The 22,876-nt window shown below is 41.1% G+C and overlaps 2 protein-coding genes and 3 non-coding genes across 5 annotated transcripts in view; 4 read left to right on the top strand and 1 right to left on the bottom strand.

The window, feature by feature from the left end:
- ZWILCH (zwilch kinetochore protein) overlaps nucleotides 1-1,709 on the bottom strand; it is a 1,326,642-nt gene extending 1,324,933 nt beyond the window's left edge. Inside the window, exon 1 of the mRNA XM_044077868.1 lies at nucleotides 1,388-1,709. Within this exon, the coding sequence (XP_043933803.1) occupies nucleotides 1,388-1,440 (53 nt within the window). The 5' untranslated portion in view covers nucleotides 1,441-1,709. The remainder of the gene's footprint in view (nucleotides 1-1,387) is intronic.
- A 164-nt stretch (nucleotides 1,710-1,873) lies between these two features.
- The window catches only part of RPL4 (ribosomal protein L4), an 81,915-nt gene continuing 60,912 nt past the window's right edge, over nucleotides 1,874-22,876 (top strand). Inside the window, exons 1-6 of the mRNA XM_044077871.1 lie at nucleotides 1,874-2,026; nucleotides 3,581-3,752; nucleotides 5,048-5,154; nucleotides 10,033-10,171; nucleotides 14,636-14,760; nucleotides 21,369-21,498. Coding sequence (XP_043933806.1) covers nucleotides 2,024-2,026; nucleotides 3,581-3,752; nucleotides 5,048-5,154; nucleotides 10,033-10,171; nucleotides 14,636-14,760; nucleotides 21,369-21,498 — 676 coding nt within the window. The 5' untranslated portion in view covers nucleotides 1,874-2,023. The remainder of the gene's footprint in view (nucleotides 2,027-3,580; nucleotides 3,753-5,047; nucleotides 5,155-10,032; nucleotides 10,172-14,635; nucleotides 14,761-21,368; nucleotides 21,499-22,876) is intronic.
- Nucleotides 4,905-4,977, top strand: LOC122807346. The gene has a single exon (XR_006365653.1). It is a non-coding gene; the product is annotated as a small nucleolar RNA SNORD18 (small nucleolar RNA).
- Nucleotides 7,236-7,335, top strand: LOC122807352. The gene has a single exon (XR_006365659.1). It is a non-coding gene; the product is annotated as a small nucleolar RNA SNORD16 (small nucleolar RNA).
- On the top strand, nucleotides 21,226-21,298 carry LOC122807347. Its single transcript, XR_006365654.1, has one exon. It is a non-coding gene; the product is annotated as a small nucleolar RNA SNORD18 (small nucleolar RNA).

Below are 22,876 nucleotides of genomic sequence, written 5' to 3'. Positions count from 1 at the left end.
AATGTTTCCATCCCCATACCTCTCAACTGTCCCTAATTTTTGACCAAAATGTTAGCTCTATTCCTTATTCCCCCCTAAAACTGGTGACTTTTGGAGATACGGTAGCAAGTTGCTCTTAATAATGATAATTACAGCTGTAGACTTTTTTTTTTTTTTTTTTACACTTCAGGAACTGTATAAATAATTCACACTTTTATTCTGTTAATATCTCAAGATAACAGTAGTAATGTTTTTAAAAAAAACTGTCCCCGATTATTTCTGGATTTGACCCAGATTGTGTTGAGACTTGTCCTCATTTAACTGAGCAATCCACCCACACACCTCTTATAATTACACCAACTCCGAGGGGGTAGTACAAGGGTAAATGGTAAATTCCCCAATCTCCACTGTACTAATCTAAAAACGACAGGTACTATCAGCTGTACCGGCTTTTGTTCTTTTCCACAACATGTAGACTGTGCATGTACAATTCTTTTTATGATTTTTTTAGGCATATCAAGCCTTTGATGGCAATTATTTTGATGTTCGTTTCATAGGTGGTATACTACCATGGGACTTTATTATCTTCGAAACTCTACTGAAAATGGATTCCGGAATTTCCAATTTAACATTTCAACTCAATTAAGGCTATTAAAATATTCTTGCCAAGTTACCCACACCAATGTAGCGTGTGTGTTTATACACATGCGTTTAGAAATGAGGATTTATATATACATTTTTTTTGCCAAGCAAACCGTGTCCCTTCCCCTAAAAAAATAAGATGTGCACCAGAACTGTTAAACTTCTTACCAACAGCAACGGGGACAAGAAACAATCAAACTCTTGAAAATATTAGTACAGTTAGCTTGACGGTTTGACATCAAGAGAAGGTGGTTTAACGTGTATTTGCTAGCATTAAAAATATATAACTATTGTCAACAAGTGCAATGCATTGCCTTTTCTCCTAAAATCAGTTTCACAGGGAACAGAGCATTTTTTGCCGGTTGAGAATTACGTTGTCCAGTGTGATTTGACTGGTGTATAACGGTTTTAACCCACCTCCGAACAAGAACAGGAGCAAAAAGACAATAAACTAACTTTAAGGTAAAGCAATATCACCAGTACTTAAGAACTATGAGCACTAATCATTATTTCCAGTCCTCGGGAAATCAAACATATGTCTGTCACAATTTGTCTTAATACCTTCAAACAAAATATGTTTTCTTATAAGCCCCTTACAAGATCATAAAAAAATCTAGCAAATGTTTCGCACTTATTTTGAAAGTGTCGGCCATCACAAAATATGCTTACAGTCTTAGTTTTAACACAGTAGTTATTTCATAGATACTTCGAAAACATTAAATGCATACAACAGTACATTCCAACTAATCTAAAAATAAAAACTCACTTAAAAAGCAAAGCTTGCATTTTGTGCGCAGCTTGTAACTGTATTTCCTTCATAATTATAAATAACACAATACGTTAATGTAAATCCTAAGCATTCCTACTAGAACAATATCTCTCCCAAATAACCATTTCCAAATACAAACTGCGCGGGATGATGTAAACGTCAGAAGACATAAAACCGGAAGTAATAAACCAAATTAGGTTTCCTCTATGACAGTATTAAAAAAACTAATGTAGTTTCAATACAGTTTGTGTTTAGAATGATTGTTGGTATTTCAGCAGAAAGTAGTAGTTTTACAAAAGTAAAATTAAACAATAATGTTCAAAAGTAGTCCGGTGTACTAAATGTAATGTAAGAAGGCTATCCATCCGCTGTAAAATAGTTCTAATACTTTAACGTAATTACTAACGTATACAAAAAGCTAATCATATAAATGTTTCTGTACAGATATTTACTGTTAATTGAATGGTTTCCACTACTTCTGTTGTTCGGAGCAAGCTAGTATTTTCATAGTTTGCTGTTTTGGCGGAGGTAGAAATTGGAACGGTAGTAGATCGTTCTTCCTTTTCCTGTCGTGGCTGCGGTACAGTGAGGAGTGTGGATTTGAGTGATCCACGCTCTTTTATTATAACAATAATGGTAAGAGTATCTTATTCTGGTAGTGAAGAGAGTTGGGGTGTACGTCAGTGTTGGAAAAATGTAGTAGGGTTGGTGTACGAAGGAAACTGTTTGTGTCGTTGCTATATTTGGTTATGTAGTATAGTGTATTTGCTTTGGTTATGGGTTTCGTTTTGGCCTGCGTGGTCGATTATGGTCCTGGACACGTTGCCGGCGTAGATCGCAGTAAAACGTAGGATTAACACACGAGTTGGGCTATCGTGGCATGGTAATAGTTTCTTAAACTCTTTGTGAATTAAAAAGTGTCACTTAAAGTCTGTGTAGTTTTGTATTTATTAATTGCGTTCCTCTGTTGTGTTCTAGTTGTCTTTAGGTTTATATATATATATATATATATATTGTTTTTGGAGTTTGTCATTTTTTTGTGGTTGATACTGTACGTTTTAAGTACAGTTAAGTCAAAACGATTTTCTTGGCTTTCGAATTTTTTGAATCTACTTGATGGTAGTGGTACCGTTTTAGTGAAGTCTGTTCGCTAATAACGCGTAGTCCTTTTGGAGTTTTCAGCAGTTTGTCCGAGTTTTCTTTGTTTAATGAACTAGTAGGGCTAGATGATGATTTATAGTCTGAAATAATGCATATGTTTTGTACTTGGTTAATAACTGGATCGTCTGATCTTGTGAAGAGTAAATCTTTCAGAATGTGTGGTAACGAATTGATTTTAATCGGTAGAGTCTAACCAACATGTAATTTTCTCGTTGGGTTACTTTAAAAGATGGGTAAAATGAGATGGTCTCCTTAGTGGAGAGTCTTCGATGGATGGCTATTTTTAATAACTGATCTGAATTTGATATTTCAAACTGGGATTTGGTTTTGTTGAGGAATTGGTTTCAGGTGTATCTTGGCTTGTGATAAAGGGGAGAATGACATTGTCTCGTAAGTGACATTATTGAAGTGTTGTGTTTTTGGGTTGATTAATGTTAGGCCTCCCTCCCAAATGCTCAGTATTCCCGGCCTCGTGGGTACCACAACAGTTTTTTTGTTGTCTGCTCAAACAAGGCTGCCTTGTAAATAATCGGGTACCTGGCACAATTGCAATCAATCTTAGCTGATTACTAACTGTAATGAACGCTGACTTGACTCTTGCTCATAACTGCTGACTGTGCTGCTGAAGTCCCACTGCCCTTTATAGGTGAATTGTCACATTTTAAGGGGTAGCTGTCACATCAGTTGTGAAATTACATGTTGATGGTTTTATATTGTTATAATGGGCTGTTATCCACCCAAAGCCTGCTTGTAATAGAGTCAACAGTTGAGTGGTATCGCTTGTGGCTTTGGAATGTTTAAAAGGGAAGTTCATAACTTGAAAATTGATTGCAATTGTGTGTAAAACTTGACTGTGTATGTTGTGGGGATGCTAGAGCTAGTTAGTGGGCTGCACTATTTGTCATACTAAAGTAGCAAAAAAGATGCAATAGTGTGTGTTTTTGTTTTTCTCCGTCTGTTTCTCTAATGTAAACTGGTGATGTTGAACATGAAATTTAATATTCATTGAGTGTTTTAACTTTTTTTTAGGCGTGTGCACGTCCTCTGATTTCGGTTTACTCCGAAAAGGGGGAGACGTCTGGTAACAATGTTGTCTTGCCAGCTGTGTTCAAAGCTCCCATTCGTCCAGATATTGTGAATTTTGTTCACACTAACTTGCGGAAAAACAATAGGCAACCTTACGCAGTTAGTGAACTCGCAGGTAAATATTTTGAACTTGACTTGGTTTATGCTGGCATTTTTGTAATTTTATAAATTTATCAAGATTTCTAGAGTTGACAGGTTTTCATTTTGTAGCAAAGAATACGACTGGACATAAGGCCTTTTTTAACCAAGTTTTTATAAATTATGAAGGCCTTAGTACAAAGGTTAAATTCAAGGCAGAAAATCCAGTTGAATGCAGCGAGGATTGTAGGATTTCTAATGTCATGTTTGGCTGTGCCTGCAGTGTTGTACAGTTACTGAACAGTACCATCATCTGAGAAGTGTTTCAGTTATTTGTGATCTTGTACAACTGTGAACTACAAATAATTGTTAGGGGCACTGCTCCCTCCATATGTTTAGAGAGGTATGGAGCCTGCCCCCCCAATACCTGGATTTTATACTAGTGATTGTCAGTACTGTAACAGTTTCATGTATTTGTAGTTTTGTCTGTTTAGGAGTGTTAAATTTGGGATGTGATGCACATGTATTCTTTTTTGTTAGATTCTGATTTTATAGCAGTCCTACACAATAACCACTCGAGTTGTAGTTCTGTTCAAGAAATTGTTCCTGTGATTTGCTAGTCTAGTTGTGATGGCATGTTTTCATGTTTATGGACTACTTCCCAGTAGGTATAACTTCTGTTTTAATTTAGAATTTGAATATTTTGAAGGGAAAGGATACTTGTAGATATTGGCTGGTGGTCTCCTTATGAGTAAACATTTTGTTTTTGAGTTCCAGTGCTGGCTTTCCATTTTATTAAGCTATGTGTTGTAGATTTGGCCCTACTGTGAAATAAATAGGTAGGAGGTTATTTTGTTATCCAAAAATGGTATTCTGCATAGGAGAATTGTTAACTGTTTTGTAGCATTCATGTTAACTAGAATGGCAAGCCATTGAGATTGAGTTGAACACCATTCAAGTTGAATGTTATTTTATAGTTTTGGATTAGAAGTTTTACGTGCGTACAGACTGCACCCTGGGTGAGTTTAACGCCATGTTTGTTTTTGGTTAAGCCTTTATTTCAAGACTTGTGTGTTTTTTATTAACTTTAAAATAAAATTATTTTGAAGTATGCAGTCCAAATTTCCACCCCGGAGCTAATTCTTGTGCCAGTGTGTTGTGTGGAGTAGATAATCTGGTATTTGTACAGACTGGATGATGATATTTCCACTTCATTGGTCCGTGTTTCTGAAACACATGATTTTAGTGGAAGTTCTGACAGTGCTGTAAAAGGAGTAATGATTCATGACTCACTTTTGCTGGTTCTCAGTTTTGAAATCTTTTGTTTTTTAGGACACCAGACCAGTGCAGAGTCCTGGGGTACAGGTCGAGCTGTGGCTCGTATTCCTCGTGTTAGAGGTGGTGGAACTCATCGCTCTGGCCAGGGAGCATTTGGCAATGTATCTTTTACATTCATTGTGTGGTATTTATTAATTATTTACTGCAGTTGGTTTACCAGGATAGTCCATTGGGCCAAGAAGATCCCGTCTTCAATGGAGTCCTGGGGAGAAAAGCTCCAAAACAAAGATTACAGTTTACAATTTCAATCATTTGTAGGTTAAAGACTAAACTACAGAACAATTGTGACACAGTTTACAATTTCAGTCATTTGTACCTTCCAAGACCAAACAAAGATTAAAAAGATTACAATTTCAGTTATTTGTAGCTTCTAGACATAGCAAAGATTAAGCAATTACAATGCCATGATAGGTTTCATTTGTTGAAAGCTAAGAATTAAGCAGGTGAACGAAAAAATTTATTTGGTTAAATTTTGTAAGAAAAAAACAAAGAATTGCTGTAGTGAATATATAGTTTCTCGAATGGAGTTGTATGCTTAGAGAATTATAAGATGTTGTTACAGTTGGCTTATTATTTAGTGTCTCAATATATGGAGTAGTTGCTTGTAGGAAATGGAGAATAGGCTATGAGGGGTGGGAGCAGGAGCATTCCCATGAGTAAGTTAGATGTGAATGAAGTGATTTTTTAAAAACAGGGAGGTTGGTGGTGGTACGAATGGAGGGAGGAAGGAAGGGAGTTCATATGCGTGCCAGGGCGTAGGACAGGAGGTTTTGTCCCAGAGTGAAGGGGTTTGTACAGCTAAATAAGGTTTTGGTTATTGGATCTTGGGAGTCTTTGTGGCAGGTGCATTTTAAAGGTAGAGCTGCGGGAGGGATGAAAGATGAGTTTGTGAGCAAAAGTGAGTTGAGTATAGGAGAGATAGTTGGGAAGTTCTAGCCAGTTAATTTTGTGGAGAGATGCACAGTGATGGGTAGATTTGTGGCTAGTGGCATATTTGGCAATTGTATTATAACAGGACAGTTTTGTTTTGAGAGCTGATTGTAGGTTTATTAGGAGAGGGGCTTCATAAAGGAGGGAAGGGATGAGAGATAGTTGGGAAGCTCTAGCCAGTTAATTTTGTGGAGAGATGCACAGTGATGGGTAGATTTGTGGCTAGTGGCATATTTGGCAATTTTATTATAACAGGACAGTTTTGTTTTGAGAGCTGATTGTAGGTTTATTAGGAGAGGGGCTTCATAAAGGAGGGAAGGGATGAGAAATGTAGTAGCTAGAGTGAGCTTAGTAGATGTAGTGAGAAATCTATTTGTGTCTGTAGAGTATGCCAAGTTTTTATGTTTCGTTATAGATGGCTCTTGAATTTGAGCTGGTCATCAATCTAGACTCCTAGTAGCTTGGTTTTGGATACTAGTTAGAGGTGTATTATTCTGGCTAGTGATGGGAAAAGTTTTTTCAGTGGTGTTGTTTTTTGAGGGGGTAAATACTATGTTTGGTTCTTGTTGCATTGAGTGCTAGATTGTCCTTCATCCACTGTTCTGTGGTAGAGAAGGCTTCTTGGGTCAGTTTTAAGAGTGGGAATGGATGTGACTGCACAGATAATTGTAGAATCCTCTGCATATTGAATAAGTTTAGCATGGGGAATGGAGTGAAAGAAATCATTTATGAATATATTGAAGAGGAGAGGACCTAAAATGGAACCTTGGGGGACACCAGTGGGTGTGTTGAGGTAGGAGGAGATGGCTTCTTTTTCCATTTGACAGCTTGTTGCCTGTTGGAGAGAGAGCTGTTAAACCAATTGAGAGAGGAAGGGGATAGGTTTAGGTTAGTTTAGTTGGGAGAAGGTTGTGAGAGATGGTATCGCAAGTCTTAGAGGTCCAGAAAAGAGGGTAGATACAGTATAGCCAGAGTATCTGGCTATATTTACAGTTTCCAGGAAGGAAAGGAGGGCGGTCATGGTGCTGTGATTTTGGGTCTGAATCCGTGTTATGTGGAAGTTAGTAAGTTATTGTCTAAGAGATAAGGAAGGAGTTGAAGATGGGTACATTTCTCAAGGAGTTTTGATATAGGTGAGAGGATGGCAATGGGACGAAAGTTAGTAATGTTGTTGTTGTTGCCTCCTTTGTGCAAGGGAATGACAAAAGCCCATGATATAAAGGTTTTTTTTTTTTTTTCCTGTTTTGGATCTTGCTGTGATGGTGTAATTTGCGTCTTACTTTGTGTACAGTGACAGTTGCCTGCTGTCATGATGCTGGCACAAAAGGCTGAAGAACATTCATTTCTGAGCAAGTCCATAAGGTCAGGACTGTAACCAATTTCCCTTTTTGTCTGTGTCATTTCGTGTATGTTCACCAAGATAATCAGTTTGTTGTTTTTATTTCCTTCCCAAGTGTGTGGGGTTGGGAGTTTTATACATTTAAGCAGGGGCTGATACGATGCTGGCTTGTGTTTAAAGCTGGGTGTGTTCTGTATTATCGTTTTATTAAAAAAAAATTGTTTTCATGGTTTCAGGAAGTGCCTTGTCTGGTGCTTTAATCATTTCTTGGTAGTTTTGTCCAAGTATTTTAAAGTTAGTGGTCTAGCTGTGGTCCATGGTGGAGATTGCATTTTGGCTCATCTGGCAGCCCATCATCCAGTACTTGGTTCCTGTGAGTCTCAGCTTAGACCAGGTTACCCTCTACTGCCACTAAAGTCTCAAACCACCTTAATGTAAAACCACGCAAACACTAGTAAGGAAAATATTTTTCTAAAGCTTTGAACGTGCTCTGAAATTCTGTACCAGGGTGGCACTTGATTCAAGCTAAACATTTGTGGTTTCCATAGACAGTCAAAATACATCACTAACTAAAAACAAATGTGGTCTACACATGCGCATGTGTGTTATCGCTGCTGATTGGAAGGATTTCCTCTCTAATGGGATGTGTGCAATTTTCAGCATTATTAAATACTGCACATAAGTTTTATGTAGCGCTTTGCAGAAGAATGAAATCCTTGGAGGTATTGGGAAATGGTCTCGTAGCTATAATGTAAAGTAATAACATAATAGAGGCACCTGTTTACTTTCATGAAGTGAAATTGAAAGCATCACTATTTTGCCTGTCTCAGTGTTGCAGAGGGAGATGGAACTCTGGTGGTGATAGTGGTTCATTAGTAGTCCCCGCATTGGAAGAGTTGAGCAGGAAGTGGAAAGGGAAGGGCCATGACTCCTTTCTCTGCCCTAGAGGGGTCTTGTGATTGGGGAGCACATGGGGAAAGAGAGAGATGCACACCTCGTTGTTTTAAGGGAGGGAGGGAGTAGGGTGTGTTGCTAACATCCCTTGTGGAAGTGAGGGACCATCAGTACAGTCAGTCCATTGTACTGCTCACTTTGCCTGCTTCTCTGTGCATACAGTGATGTAGAGCTAAAGGGTGGCTCCAGCTATCCCTGTTGGCTGTAAATGATGGCCTTCTTGGTAGACTCTTGTCCTGATAGTTTGAGGGAAGAATGTCTAGACACTTGAGGGCAAATCTTCCAGGTACTAGCCATTTACTAGTTCTGTTGGGATTCCACATAACCCCCACTCACCCACAGTTTAACATGCATATCTGTAGTGGCAGCCCATTGGAAGTACACATCTCTAGACTGGACACTGTCTACTTCTGTAGTTCTGACTTGTCTGCAACAAGAGTCTTACCAGAGCATGCCACTGTTGGCACAAATCCTTCAAATTCACCCTTTACCTTGGTTGCTCAGGTTGTTAGCTGCAGTGTGAGCACCTTCCGTGGAACCGGCCTTACTCTTCCATTGTTCTTTTTAAAACTTTAGTGAGTTCTGTGCTTAAAGAGTTGTGGCAAAATCCATTGTATCCAATGGCAAATTCCACATAAAGGTGCTCCACTGAAAACTTGAAAGGGGGGGGGGGTCCAGTGATCAGGTGTCAAGATTATATGCAGCAGAAGCCTGATTTCTAGTATATAAGCACACTGTAATGGTGGACTTATCTGCGCTCAATTGGCATGCAACCAGGATGTGCAAGGTCAGATATTAGTGTATTCTCAAACTGATGTTGGTGTTTACATTTTGCTAGTGCTTCTGCTTTTGCTGAACCCCCCTGAAATCTATCCAGAGTATCTCTCGTTGTAGCATCTCTAGGTTATTTAGTCAACGGTAACCCTATTTCTTGTAATATTTTCTTTAATGTCTGGATAAGTGTAGAGTAGCTTCAGTCTTTCTGCTGTAACTGGTTTTAGTTTCTTTTAGCTTATGCTAAAGATCTGCAAGTCTTGGTTAACATTGCTTTATGGTGTGTGTTAGGATCCTGCAGAAGGCGACTTTAATGTTTGCCTACTTTAGTCATGCTGTTCAGAGTCTAGTTTTTCTGATTGTGTAACCCCCTTTGCTGGGTGTGTCTAGTGGCTATCCGTTCTTCACCCACTTTACCAGTTTTCCCCATCATGGCTTGTGTGGCATCCTGTCTTTTTCCTCCTCAAGGAGGTGAGAGGATGGCACTAAGGAGGGCAGACCACCCTGTAGACCATACACTGCTCTTTCTCCACGCCATAGTAGTCTGCAAGGTCTGCTGTTCCTGCCATAGTAGTCTGCAAGGTCTGCTGTTCCTGCCCTGGTGGTATGTATGTCCATCCTGCCAAAAAGTGGTATCCCGCATACACAGAGCACACAGATGTGCACCCAATTGGATATACTCGAGATTTCTGGTCCCTGCAGTGCTGTACTGCTATAAAACTTGTCTCCAGTGTGGGTGTGCTTTTATGTCCCAGTGCCATTGGACTGCTCTTATGGCAGGTACAGTAACTTTCATTTCATGCACTTTTATGTGAAAACTTAAACCGTTCTGAAAATTGACCCTCAAATTTATGTAACTTACATGGAAACGTAAATATTTACTGGTTTGGCATTCCGAATTAGTAGTAATGGTGAAGTGGTTATGGAATGTCTACACAAATGTCTGTTTATCACTCTGTATAATCTTTAACTCCAAAAATAGATGTGTCGTGGTGGGCGTATGTTTGCCCCTACAAAAACCTGGCGTCGCTGGCATCGCAAAGTGAACACAACTCAAAAGCGGTATGCCATCTGTTCTGCTTTGGCAGCTTCAGCTCTCCCTGCTTTGGTTTTGTCAAAAGGTAAGTATACAATTTTCTAAAAAAATTTTGTCTCTTCATAGATTTTGGTGTCTGTCTTTCTGCAAGAAGATATTGTCCAGTACACAAGATGTCAGTCTTTAAAGATTTAATTTATAGTGCTCAAGACTTGGAACATCTGAGGTGTTTTTTCTCTGATATGAAAGTTGCAGATTCAACTGCTGTGTGGCACAAAGGGATATGAGTGTTTCATTTGGAGTATGAACATCTGATCTGCAGCCAGAAAAAAGTATGGTCACAATTCATTATCTGATTTGGGACTAGCATGTCTTTGGATTAGAACAAGGTGGGGTTTTGGTTATTTTAAGTTGGAATAGCTTTATTCCAACATAACTTGCCTATATTAGTTGTGTTTTGTAAGCAAATTTTTAGGGCTCGTACTATGTAGCTGCAACAAGTTTTACACTATTTTGAATTGCAAGTATAGAAGTAGAAGTAATTTGTGTATCTTACAAGAACATAAACATTTTGATATTGAATACTTTAAAAAACATTGTATGCGAGATTGCATGAATAGTATATCTAATGTAAATGGGTTTCTTCTTGAATCCTTGCATTCTAAGGCGTGACCTAGGTTAGCCATTGCCAAAACATAAAAGCTATGGTCACAGTCTGCTGGCCAAGCTTGTGATCGGTTGAATGGATTCTGTGTATGCAACATTTGTTCTGAGCTGTGTCTTGGGTGCTTGTAGGGCTTCTTGGGTGCTTGTAGGGCTGCTTAGTTGTAGGAGTTCTAGTGCCTTGGCTGAATAGGAACTGTGTTCTAAGTTTCTGAACGTCTGCTTTAAGCTGCAAAATTACTAAACTTTTTGTGTATACATACTCTGTATAATTCTGAAATGGGATGAGTAATGTTTTGACCAATTTAAGTCTCTCAAATGTTTTATCATTTAAGCAGAGTTCTCTTTGCAGTCTGGAATGCTGCTGTTGTGGAGGAAGCTGCGAGTGTTTTTTGACACTCCACTCTTGATGACTAGACAGATGGATGATCTCTGCACCCCTCCCTCCACATGGTTGCTCACACCCAGAGTGAAGGCTACCGTCACTGGCTTGGTGATGTGCAGGCCTCTGTGGTCAGACAATGTGCTCCCATTAAAGCAAACAACTGGGCATTACTTGGGCTTTGATCCTGTCCTACTCTCTGATTTATTTGTTTAGTAATGAATGAATATTTGAAATCTGCTGTACAGTAAATTACACTGAATTGAAGTGGCAGATGGGAGGGGTAGCATTATTATTTAGAGGCATAGCAGCCTCCTTCAAGCAGCTATGAGTGTTGCTAGTCTCCTTGCTGGCACTGAGGCCATTTTGAACGGCCTACTCCTTCCTTGCAAGTGTACATTCCTTCGCGCTTGCTAATGAGTGTCTTGATGTGATGAAGACTTGCAACTTCACATTTTCATGTGGATTGACAAGCACCTGTTCTACTCTTGCGCCAGTAATGAGCATGCCCCGAAGTTCGTAATTATTTACTGTGAAGTGGTAAGTAATTTCTTGTCCTGGGTGGAGTAGTGGATCATTTCAGGCTCAGCCTAGAAGAGAGCAGCACAAAATCAGTAGTATATTGGAAAACATTTGTAGAAGGCCAAAGCAGGAGTAATATGGAAGTGTTTAGATTGGGGCATGGGTGTTTTTCGTCCAAAGAAATGGGTTAGTTCACTATTGCAGAAGGGGCTTAGTGTTTCATGTACCATCTGAATTTGAATGGAGATGGGTTGTAGTTACTGGAGTGTGCCATTTCTGAACAATTATTGAAGTTGTACTCTGTGGTGAAGTTGAGGGAGGATGGTTACCTTCTTTGCCTACTTGAAGAAAAGGCATCTACCCTGCTTTTGGTCTCCATAACATGTTTAGTGGACAACCTTTTTAAGCCAATCCAAATGATTTGATGCACTTGTATATGGTTGTCATAGTTTTCTTGGGTTGGTTATGTTTTTGTTGGATGCGTGGCCTGTAAGGAGTAGTCCATACTGTAGTTGATCTAGTAGGGCTTCTGTTTTCATAAGTGCAAGGTTTTTAGCACAGTAACCTGTTTGTCTCTAGTTGGTGTGATCCTGGGAATTTAGCGACTGGCCAGTTTTTTTTTCTCCTGTCTTAAGTTTGCTTTTTTAGTTGGTCTTTCCTGTTGAGGATTGAACAGTTTTTGGTCAGTGAAGTATGTTTTAACTCAAAATCGTTGCTTTATTTTGCATCGAGGGTGAGGATGGATAGTATGTTAACCTACACAAACCATCTTAAAAAATGACCTTGTCTATAAAATTAGAACAGTAGTGGTGGAATGAATCCTTGAGGTACTTATGAAACTTTATTAGGCCTTTAAAGCTTTCCACCAATAAGGAATTCAGGGTACAGAGGAGAACTGATTCCTGCAAATGTAACAGAGTGAGGGAAGAAGTCTTGGGCAACAACATTTTAAGACATTTGGCATCTGGGAGTACAGCCCCATCTAATTCGTAATTCTTTATTTCTTTGTAGGAGTCCTCTTAAGGTATGTATGGGTCTCGTTCTGCTTTGGCCTCTCCAGAATCCATGTTGGTGTTTAAGATGGCATTTTTCTGAACAATTTTTCAAGTGGTGCATACTGAATAGGCCCAAGTCTGTTTTCGAAACTTGTATCTGGCTGACTTTTTCATTAGGTGGGTATGAAGTGTGAGTGGGTAGATAAGGTACTTCTAGTAGTAGAAACCGGATATTAAGCCATGTGTCCCTTGGGTGTCTAGGGATATTGTCAAGTCTTGGTTCATTTTTACATTGAAATGAAAAGGGAGTGGTCCGGAGGTGGTGATTATCTATGGAGGCTTTGTAGGTGGGGCTGTATTTAAGATTCTTGCTAGTCAATGGCCTAGTTAAGTACCTGTGATGCTGGGAGTTCTGATTGCTGTGCTGCCTGAGCACTGTGCTCGTACTCCCTGTCAGAGTGGGTTGGGAGGTTGTGTGCGTACCTGTGCACCAGTGTAAACACAAAGCTGTCATGGTAACTCTTCATTTTTCGACCCAGTCCATAAGTGTGTGGTTTGGCAGAGTCTTTGGTACTGGTGTCTAAATCCTTTAATATTCTCTGCCCATTTCTGTTTAAGGTATGTGGTGAAGGGGGATCTTTCATTGGAAGGGTCACACAAGCCTCTTGAAATCTCACCATACAGATCTCTAAATTCATTCATTGCTCCCCTTTAACAGAGGAGCATTCTGAGTCAAGTTTGATAGCGAACTCCCAGGCAGTGGTTTTAAGGAAAGTACTGACAACTTGTTTGCTTGCTCCAGTGCTGGCAGTCTTGCATGCCAGAGTAGGATTAGTGGTAGTCCAGACAGGAGAGCAGGTATCAAAATTTGTGATGCAGAAAATTTTTCAAGGTAGGTTTTGATGAGTTAAGATGTGCTTCAAATAATTGCCTTCTCTATATAGGTTCATAGGTTGGTACTAGTAGGCTATCAGCCCTAGGGCCTATACAAGCCTAGCCATAACAATTCCCTGGCTATTTCTTCCCACATTATTTACTTTCCTGGACCCCTGTCTAGCAGGGCGACTGACGTGATCCCTGGGGTGAATTTCCTTTCTCCCATCCAATCGTCAAGGTTCCTCTTGAAGAGGTCCAAAGAGGCACTCTGCTTGACATGTATGGGCAATCTATTCCAGAGTCTGGGGAGTCTCTGGGTCAGGAACCTATCCCTCCAGCATGTTTTGTTTGTTGTGATGACAAGGTTTAGATCCCTGGAGCGTGTAGCTCTGAGGGATTGGGGTTTCTTTAAGTGTAGCATGTCCAACAGCTCTGGGTTTGACATGGCCTTGTATGTTAAGCAGAGATCGCCTCTGAGTAGACTATTGAGGCACTATAGTGGTTCACAGTAGATGGCTTACTGCAAACTAAAGGTGTATGGTCCCTTGGGGGTGGTTGGTATACCAGATTAATTATACCACTGAGTTGGTGCGTACTAGAAGTAGGATCCTTAAATTGTAATGTTTTAAATGTGGACTGTTTTGTTTTGCAAAATCAGGCGGTCTCTAATGTGAAATGTTTCCCCATTTGGACAGTTTTTTTCTGATAAGTTGTAAGGTGATTGTAGTGGAAAATTGCAGTTTTTTGCTCTGATCCTCTGCAAGTGAGTTTTATCTGGCGCTTTTGTACTGTAGTGCCTCTGAGTACAGCAGGAGGTTCTCTGGTTCCATTCCTGGCTGGAGCGCCTTCTGTGTGGAGTCTGCATGTCCTCTCTCTGCTAGAGTGAGACATGCAAGTAGGTGCAAGTGTGTGCGGTCGCTGTGGCGACCCTTAACATGAGAAGCCGAAAGACATCTCTGCCTCAGAATGGAGAGTATTTAGGAAATGCATGGCTCTAGTAGCTGACTTTTACGTTCCAGACTTGGCAAGTTTTTAGACATTAAATACTGAATAACACACTGCAACCTTAAGTATTAGATAGCAGTTGGTGAATCTTTATTTTGTATTGTAGGACACCGTATTGAGGAAATCCCAGAAGTTCCTCTTGTTGTCGAGGACAAGATTGAGGGTTACAAGAAGACTAAGGAAGCTGTACTGCTGCTTAAAAAAATAAAAGCCTGGAATGACGTAAAAAGGGCAAGTACAGCGTGCATTTTGTAGGTGTTAGCACTGCATCGTGACTGAGACAATTTTGCAACTAGAAAAATGGAATGTTAGTGTAACTTTGAGTTTGACAGCATGTTGTTTGAGTGGAATCTACACTGTTTGAAATTGTGCTTTTGTTTACTGTAAGCTGTTCATTTGTCCTTTATTATTTTGACTGTGGAAATCCATTACAGTAGTGTGTTCAGCAGAAGACTCTAGGTTTCCCCTGTAGCCTTTTCTGCAATGCCCTTACAGTGGTGTTAACAGGGGCTGTCCCAGCCGTGACTTTGCCCAGATTAGAAATGGTCGTTTTACTGTTGCGTGTTTCTAATCTATGCTCGTTTTTAAACCTGGTTTAGTCAGTGGTCGTTTATGGCTTTATTACTCTAGTGCATGCTACAGCCTACTCGCTAGTAAAAAAAACTCCATTCGCACATTGAAAGTTTTATTGAACCTATCTGCCCAAAGGCATTTATAAGCCTAGCCAGAATGTGTTGGCTTTTGCCACCCCCTTAGATTAGTTCCCTGTGCCTCTGTCCAGCAGAGCCCCTGAAGTGATCCCCGGGGTAACTTTGTTTCCCATCCACTCGTCAAGGTTTCTCTTGAGTGTTAACGAGGAGCTCTGCCTAATGTAGATTGGAATCTTGTTCCAAAGCATGGGAAGCCTCTCTGACAATCTATTCCTCCAGCATGTCCTATTTATTGTTGTGAGGTTTAGATCCCTAGAGCGTGTGGCTCGAGGGGATAAGCTTTTCTTTAGGTGGAGCACATCTGTCAGTTCTTGGTTGGACATGGCTTTGTATATCCGGCAGAGATCACCTCTGAGTAGGCGGTATGCAACAGAGTACAGCTGGAGTTTCTTCAGTCGAGCTGCATGGCGCATCTGTTTGATGCTGTTGGTGAGGTACTTCTGTGGTCTTTCTAGCTGTTGCAGGTCTATTGTAAGATGCTTCCCAAACGGGGTGTTGTACTCTATATGATGGGTCTGATGAGCAATGAGTAGAGGGGCACAATACAATAACTTCATTTTGATCTGGATGTGAACCCTTTTGTGATGAGGTGTGCCACGTAGAATAATTTTCTAACCACTTTGGCAATGTGATTATCAAAGAGTTTAAGATCCCTTATGCCTTCCGTATTTAGGGGACTACCACCTGTGTGGTAGTTTGTGGGTACTTTTTTTTCCAAAGGGGGTGACTATGCACTTTTTGGCATTTAGCTTGAGGCCATGATTTTGACCCCCCAGGTGTCTCATTGAGACCCTTTTGGAGAAAGACATTCAGCCGGAGAGTCAGTTATAGCCCCTAGTTTGCAGTCATCTGTGAACTTGGTCAGCCATAGTCGTCCTGTGCTTGCCTGTACCTCTGAAGTATATGCCAAACAGGAGGGATCCTAGGACTGAGCCCTGGGGAACACCACTTGTAACAGGTTTAGAGTCAGACCTAGCTCCCGCAACTCTTACCATGTGGGTTCTCTCCGTGAGCCAGTTGGCAACCCATCTTGTGACATAGGGGTTTATGTTCAGGCTTGTGAGTTTGTCTAATATCAGAATGGGGAATGGTGTCGTACGCTGTGTGTACCACCTTTCCCTCTTCTATAGCCTTGGTAACTGTCTCAGTCCACCAGGTTTAGGAGCTGCCCTTAAAGTCGAACTGGGTAGGGTCCTGTGTTGGGAGGTTCCCAATGTCTCTGTTAATGAGTTCCATGATGATGCACTCCATAGCCTTGCAGACCAAGCTAGTCAGGCTTATAGGGCGAGTTCCTGGGGTCTTGTGGCTCCACCTTTTGTGGAGCGGAATAACTGTTGCTGTGCGCTACTCTATGGGTACGTAACCTGTGGAGAGGCTGAGTTTAAACAGTGTGTTTAAGTGAGGGGTTAGTTCGTCTTTGAGCTCGTTTAGAAAGCAGCCTGGGACTCTGTCCGGTCCCATTGATGCTGTGTTTTTGGCTTTGGAGAGGGCTGTTTTAGTGTCTGATTTTCAGGAGCGCCGCATTCTTCTGGTATGGTTATGGACCCTTTTGGGGGTGAGGGCGGGGTGAAGTTTGCGCTGAACGTGTCTGCCAGGATGTTGGCAATATCTGTCAGTTCAGTGGGTTTTGTACCATTCTGCACTAACTCAGAGCAGATCTGAGCTTTGCCACTTAGATTCTTGATATAACTAAAGAATGCCTTGTGGTTATCTTTTGGGGTCCTTGACAGTTTCTTTTGAAACTCTCTCTTTGGATGACTTTGAGGGGTTGTCGTTTCTTGCTGATACTGATCAGGGATGTCTTCTCTTTTTGGGATTTTACTCTCTTCTGTACTAGTTTCCTCCTATTGTATATCTTGTTCATGGCAGGAGTCCAGACTGGCTTCGATTTCTTGGAGGATTTGATTCTTGATTTTGCTTGGGATAGCAGGATCCATGCATTCTTGTAGGTGCCTGTAGAATGAATTAGTAAAGGATTTTGCAGCTTGGACAATGTTATCCTTCAGCATGGGGGCTTTGAAACTCTCCACCTCGGTCTTACGTGAAGTTTGCTTTTGAAAAGTTTTTCACGGTTTCCTTGTCTGGGGGTGGGGGGAATGTGGATATCCAAAGTGATTTGTTTATGGTCAGATCTAACCAGTGAGGGGTTGACATGGTGTGAAGTATCTGCCCATGTTGGTGATGACCAGGTCCAATATCTTGTCACCTCTGGTGGGAGTGTTGACCAGTTGATCAAAGGCGTTTGAGTTTATAAATTCTAGGAAATGTTGGGCAAGGGAGTTGGTACTTGAGTAGTTCTCCCAATTAATGTTTGGGTAATTGAAATTGCCCAATATTAGGGTGTTTGGTAGGACCTTTATATTTCCCATTGTTTCCAGAAATGGGTAATGGGGGTCCTGGGACATGGTGGGTGATCTGTAGCAAGCTACAATTTGAATTGCAGCTTTGCCCGTTGTTAGTTGCATGTGGATGATTTCCGAAGCATCGTGCTGTGCCACTAACCTGGAGGTGTGGGTATCCTTGAATATGGATACGCCCCCACCTTTTGTATTTTGGTCCGGGTTCTCTGGCCGAAATGTATGGTATGAGTTGTCACCTGGTAGTGCTGGTGTGCTCTCTTGAGCCTTAAACCAGGTTTCTGTTACTGCACATATATCAAATTTTCTCCATACTGAGGAGTGCCTCGAGTGCGTGCATTTTAAGGTTTAGACTTCTGGCATTGAGTAGCATCACCCTCAGTTTTTTGTTACTTGTGCTATATATGGTGGGTTTGTCTCTTGAGCCTTGCCTAAAAAAGGCACTATGGGGGTGGCAAGAGCCTTGGCCAGTATTTGAAAGTTTAAAGGTGACAGGCGCAAGCTGTCTCTAGCGAAGCAGTGTGGCTTGTCGAGCATGTCATCCCAGGTGGACAGACACTGGGTCCCCTTTGAATGACACCAGAAACTTAGCCTAAAGGTGACAGGTGCACGCTGTCTCTAGCGAAGCAGTGTGGCTTGTCGAGCATGTCATCCCAGGTGGACAGACACTGGGTCCCCTTTGACACCAGAAACCTAGCCAATTGTTGAAATTGACTTTTTCTTTATACTGTGGTATCTTTCTTGGTGAGGACAGGATGTTATTCTGGGTCAGGGTCATACCGGCCTGTGCTACAAGGTCAGAGAGCTCTTCTGTGTCTCCATGTATTCCAGGGAGGTACGGCTCGGGTCAGTCACACCAACATGGACAATGACATGGTCGTATTTGTACTTGTTCCGGAGTGACCTGACTGCTTGTGTTATGTGGCGGATCCTGGCACCCGACAGGCAGCTAACAGTAACCTTCTTCAGCCTAGTCAGTGGGACGTCAGTGTGCCTGACTAGTCACCTATTACTAGTATGTCTGGTATGTTTTGCCTTGAGGGCTCTGATTGCATGGTACACTGGTTTTGTGAAATGTGTTTCATGATTTGTGTTGGGGGGGGGGTGGAGGTTGCTTGGATGTCTGCTTTGGAGGTCTCTGCTATTGCAGACTTATTTAGAGCCTCAGAGTATTTGTTTGTTGCCTGTGCTGCTTTAATACGTCTGAGACTGGTGGTGTGATGCAAGTATTTCCCTTCTCTTGACTGTCTGATCCAGCTTGTGTTGAGAGAGCTTAGCCTCCAGTTTGGCTGTGTAATTGCGTCTCTCACATGTATTAGTGTTTGGTGGTAGGAGGGGCGGGTTGTCTGTGTACATGAGGCAGTTGTAACATTGTCTCAAAATGCCCAGATTCACCAGTTGGATTGGAGAGTGTGCCTGAAACTGCCCTTTGGACATGCCTGGATAGGTACAGTGAACTGTTTTACTGAATGGCTGGTAAGGTTGAATAGAGAGCCTTGTCCTTCTGTACAGTATAAAAGTCTAGTGCTAGGGTTTAGAAGTGCTTGCTATGAGTTTTGAGCAAGTGCTGGGCTGAGAAATGAATGGCTTGAGTGCTTAAGTTGAAAGTTTGTCTGGTTCCAAGTGAAAAATTGAAGAGGAGACTTTGTGGAGCCCGGGAATAGTTATACTCGAGCTAACTGGTGCTGCCTGGTGTGCAAAACTGGGCAAATGCAGTATTTATAGCAGGGAAATGAGAGAAATTGGCCCAAAATGGCCAATAAACTAATTTCTGGGCTGAAACCACTCCTCCAGGGACAGGCTGCTCAAAGCTCCCTTCTCTCTCAGGTAAACAGAGGAACTTCCTTCTATCCAGGTAAGGTATGGGCAAACAGATTTGTAACACGGCCCTGAATTCAGCTCTTAACCTGAAAACTGGACTATACTAGCTTAGAACAAGGTTTTATTTTTTCAGAAAATAAAGCAGATACAATAAAAAAAACTCTTTAAATGCACAGAAAATGATACTTATTGTTGTATATCTCAGATCAGAGTTGTAGTCAGTGCCATTAGTAATAAAGTAGGAAGAAACACAAATATAGTAAAAGCAGATGAATAGAATGCTATTTATACATATACATACATATATATTTATATATTATATTTTGTGTACGTATAGCGAATAACTGCTTTAAAACAAGTTACCCAATTTAACCAGAAAAAAGCTCAAAACTGAGCCCTCCAGCAGTCTTCAAACAGACAAGTTCTAACTGCACACTGTTGCTGCTAGGGTGCAGGGGAACCTTCACCAAAATAAAAGATGGCATGGGCCAGTGCTCAAGTTATACAAACAAAGCTAGATTCAGCAGGCCTGAATCTGGTCTATGCTGCAGCAACAAGGTGCACCATTTTCTGAAAGAAACTGTTCAAATAAGCAGGTGCAGTAAGCCTGTGACCAGAAATTTCCAGCTCAGAAAGGCAGAATCCAGCCTCCCACAAGAGTGCAGACCACACCTTAATGTAAAAAACAAAACTGGCCCAAGTGCTTAAACCAGAACTAATGCACTTTAGAGCAGACACTAAGCCTTCAATCAGCAACTCCCAACTCGGAAGGATGCAAGCTTCTTGTCCTGCCACAACAGTGCAGACCACAAACCTTCCTAATGTGAAACAACTGGTCTAAAGCCCAAGTGTGTAATCCAAAGGCTTAGAATAACAGTTGCGATTTAATCGGCGACTAACTAGCCTTTTTTTTTTTTTTTTTTTTCCTCTCTCTCTCCATATTGGGTAGAATGAGCTAAAGACACTAGACTGGGAGTGTCACAGATCAAATATACAATAAGGACGGGCAATTGCAAAGCCACCAAGTATAAAAAGAAAACGCCACTAGGGGAAGAGCAGGGTGGGGGGGAAATCAACTCTGAAAAATAACACTTTCGACAGATCAGAAGCCAGCAAATATGATCTTAAATCAATCAAGCAAAAGAGCAATTAGAATACTATAGAACTTGCAAAAGAGCAATTGTAATACTATAGAACTTTGGAAAGAAGTGCCAAAAAATATACTTGCCAATTTATATCTAGAGTTTCAGTAGCACTCTGTTGGAACTCAGATTCAAGCAATGAATGCTTAAGAAACCAAAGCTTAGATTACAACCTTCTGAAGTGTTTGCATTCATAATGTTTAGCATGCTAGCTGCATCCAATCTATATTTTTAAATCTGTAAGCCAAGAACAAACAAAAGTAATAATCACCATTTGGAAGTTCTGAGTTTTTAAGGTAGTATAGTACAATCTGTATGAACACCCCATTTTAACAGTTTGCTAATTGTGTTATCCTTCTATATATATTTTTTCTCGTATGGTAAGACATTGGGAAGGGGGGGTACAGCTGCCCAACATTCTCCCTATTCTGTTGCACAGCTGTTCAGTCTTTGGGCTTGCAGCTTTTGGGGGGGTAATCTAGTCACTTTAGACTGGCACCTTGCCCTAGGCCATTCACAGCTACCCAGTACTAAGGTCTTTAGTTAAACTTGTCGTCATTTGGAGTGTACTTTGCCAGAACCTCTTGGCTGCAGAACTTGTATTATGATGTTGGGGGGGGGGGGGTTAATTTGTTCCTATAGTAGGTCTGTGTTGGCTTTAAGTTCACAAAATGATGATCTTCTACTTCATTGGTCCGTGTTTCTGATGCAAAAATGAAGCTAATGAAGGTCTGATTAACACATTGAAATGTAAGCCAATGGTGGATTACATAACTGACTAGCTAACATTTTTCCTTGTTTGCTGATAGGTTTATGCTTCTCAGCGCATGCGTGCTGGTAAGGGTAAAATGAGAAATCGTCGTCACATCCAACGCAGAGGACCATGTGTTATCTACAGTGAAGATAATGGTATCACAAAGGCTTTCAGAAATATCCCTGGTAGGTGAAGTGTTCACATAATATAAAATAAGTGCAGGCCTGTTCAGGAAAAACTGAAACCAAATGGATAAACTCATCAAGTGTGTATTTGGGGGGGGGGCAACCTGGTTAAGTGAATTGATTGCTGCTGAAGTAGTAATATCTGTAGGGGTTGTAGCCTGCCACGGATGTAGTAGTCATCCAGATTCCAAAGCTTCAGGGGCCCTTGCACACAGCCAGTGCTGTCTGGTAGGTTAAGTTGAGTTACCTGAAGTTTGACCACCAAATGCAGCTGAAAACTTTATTCCTAAGGCATTTCAGAATTAGCAGTCAGCTTGATGCTTCACAGATGAGTTCCCTTTAATGAAAATCTTTGCATTTTCTAATTCATGTTTTATCACCTTCCTTTTTGGCAACGTTTTTTTGAAAAGGGGAATTTTGTGTTTTAACAGACTATATTGTAGCTTTCTAAAATTGGAGAGCTTTTTTTCTATCTGTTTAAAAGTTGTGCGGTGTAACTATTTTTTATCCTGTGGAGACATTTTTGGTGGGGCTTGCAGAGAGTGCTGTTTTTTTTTTTTTCTCCTGTGAAGGTGACTTTTTTTTTTTTTTTTTTTTTACTGGCGTTTGCTGCTGCTTCTGTGTGAAAGAGGCACTATTGTAGTCTTGACCTTGAGACAGACTGCCATTTTCTGGCCACACCCACAAAGTTAAACTGCATTTGCCACTACTGCAGGCTAGCAGTTTGCCTCAGCATTCTATGGACCGGAGTTTAGCCCCGTCATCTTAAGCTGTTTGGGTCCCCTTGATGGGCAGGGGAGAGCTGCTCTTGTCAGCCATGGTATTGGGAACAGGGAAGGCTTCCCTGCATGTCAGAGTACTGTGCTAATCGGTAGCAAAGCTGCTGCCAGTAACATTCTTGGCCCCGTTTTTTTTTTTTTGGCAAAATAGAAAATTAAGCACATCTACTCAAATTTCTTTAGACAAGGAGTAGTTAATGGCTCTGGCTCTGGGGTTTAATCCAGGCTGTCATTCTTGTGAAGTCTCTAGTGAGAGAGTCCTGTCTCCTGAAGAGTCTAGGTTCTGAATCCAAAACGGAAAGATGAAGGGACATGTGCAGTGTTTCTCTTCTGAGTTGATTGACACTCTGAAAATCTGATTGTGGATTGGAGGGGGGGGGGTCTTTCTGATAACCTGACCAAACAGTTTTGTCCCACTGGACATTTGGTTCCAGTCAAGCCCTTTCTGGTAATGATAGGAAACATTACTGACAAGTTATGGGGGGGGGGGGTGAAATGTACATTTCTGCAACTTGATTTTCCAGAACTTTGAATTGTCTGGCTCGTATATGCTCTGACAAATTGTGGTGAGGAATGTTTTGTCCGTTTTCTCCTTGTGA

The sequence above is a fragment of the Protopterus annectens genome, chromosome 7.part0 (assembly GCF_019279795.1).
Source record: "Protopterus annectens isolate FY-2018-M chromosome 7.part0, PAN1.0, whole genome shotgun sequence".
NCBI classification, from domain to species: domain Eukaryota; kingdom Metazoa; phylum Chordata; order Ceratodontiformes; family Protopteridae; genus Protopterus; species Protopterus annectens.
The sequence above is the reverse complement of the archived record's forward strand: the minus strand, read 5'-3'. Positions and strand labels throughout refer to the sequence as shown.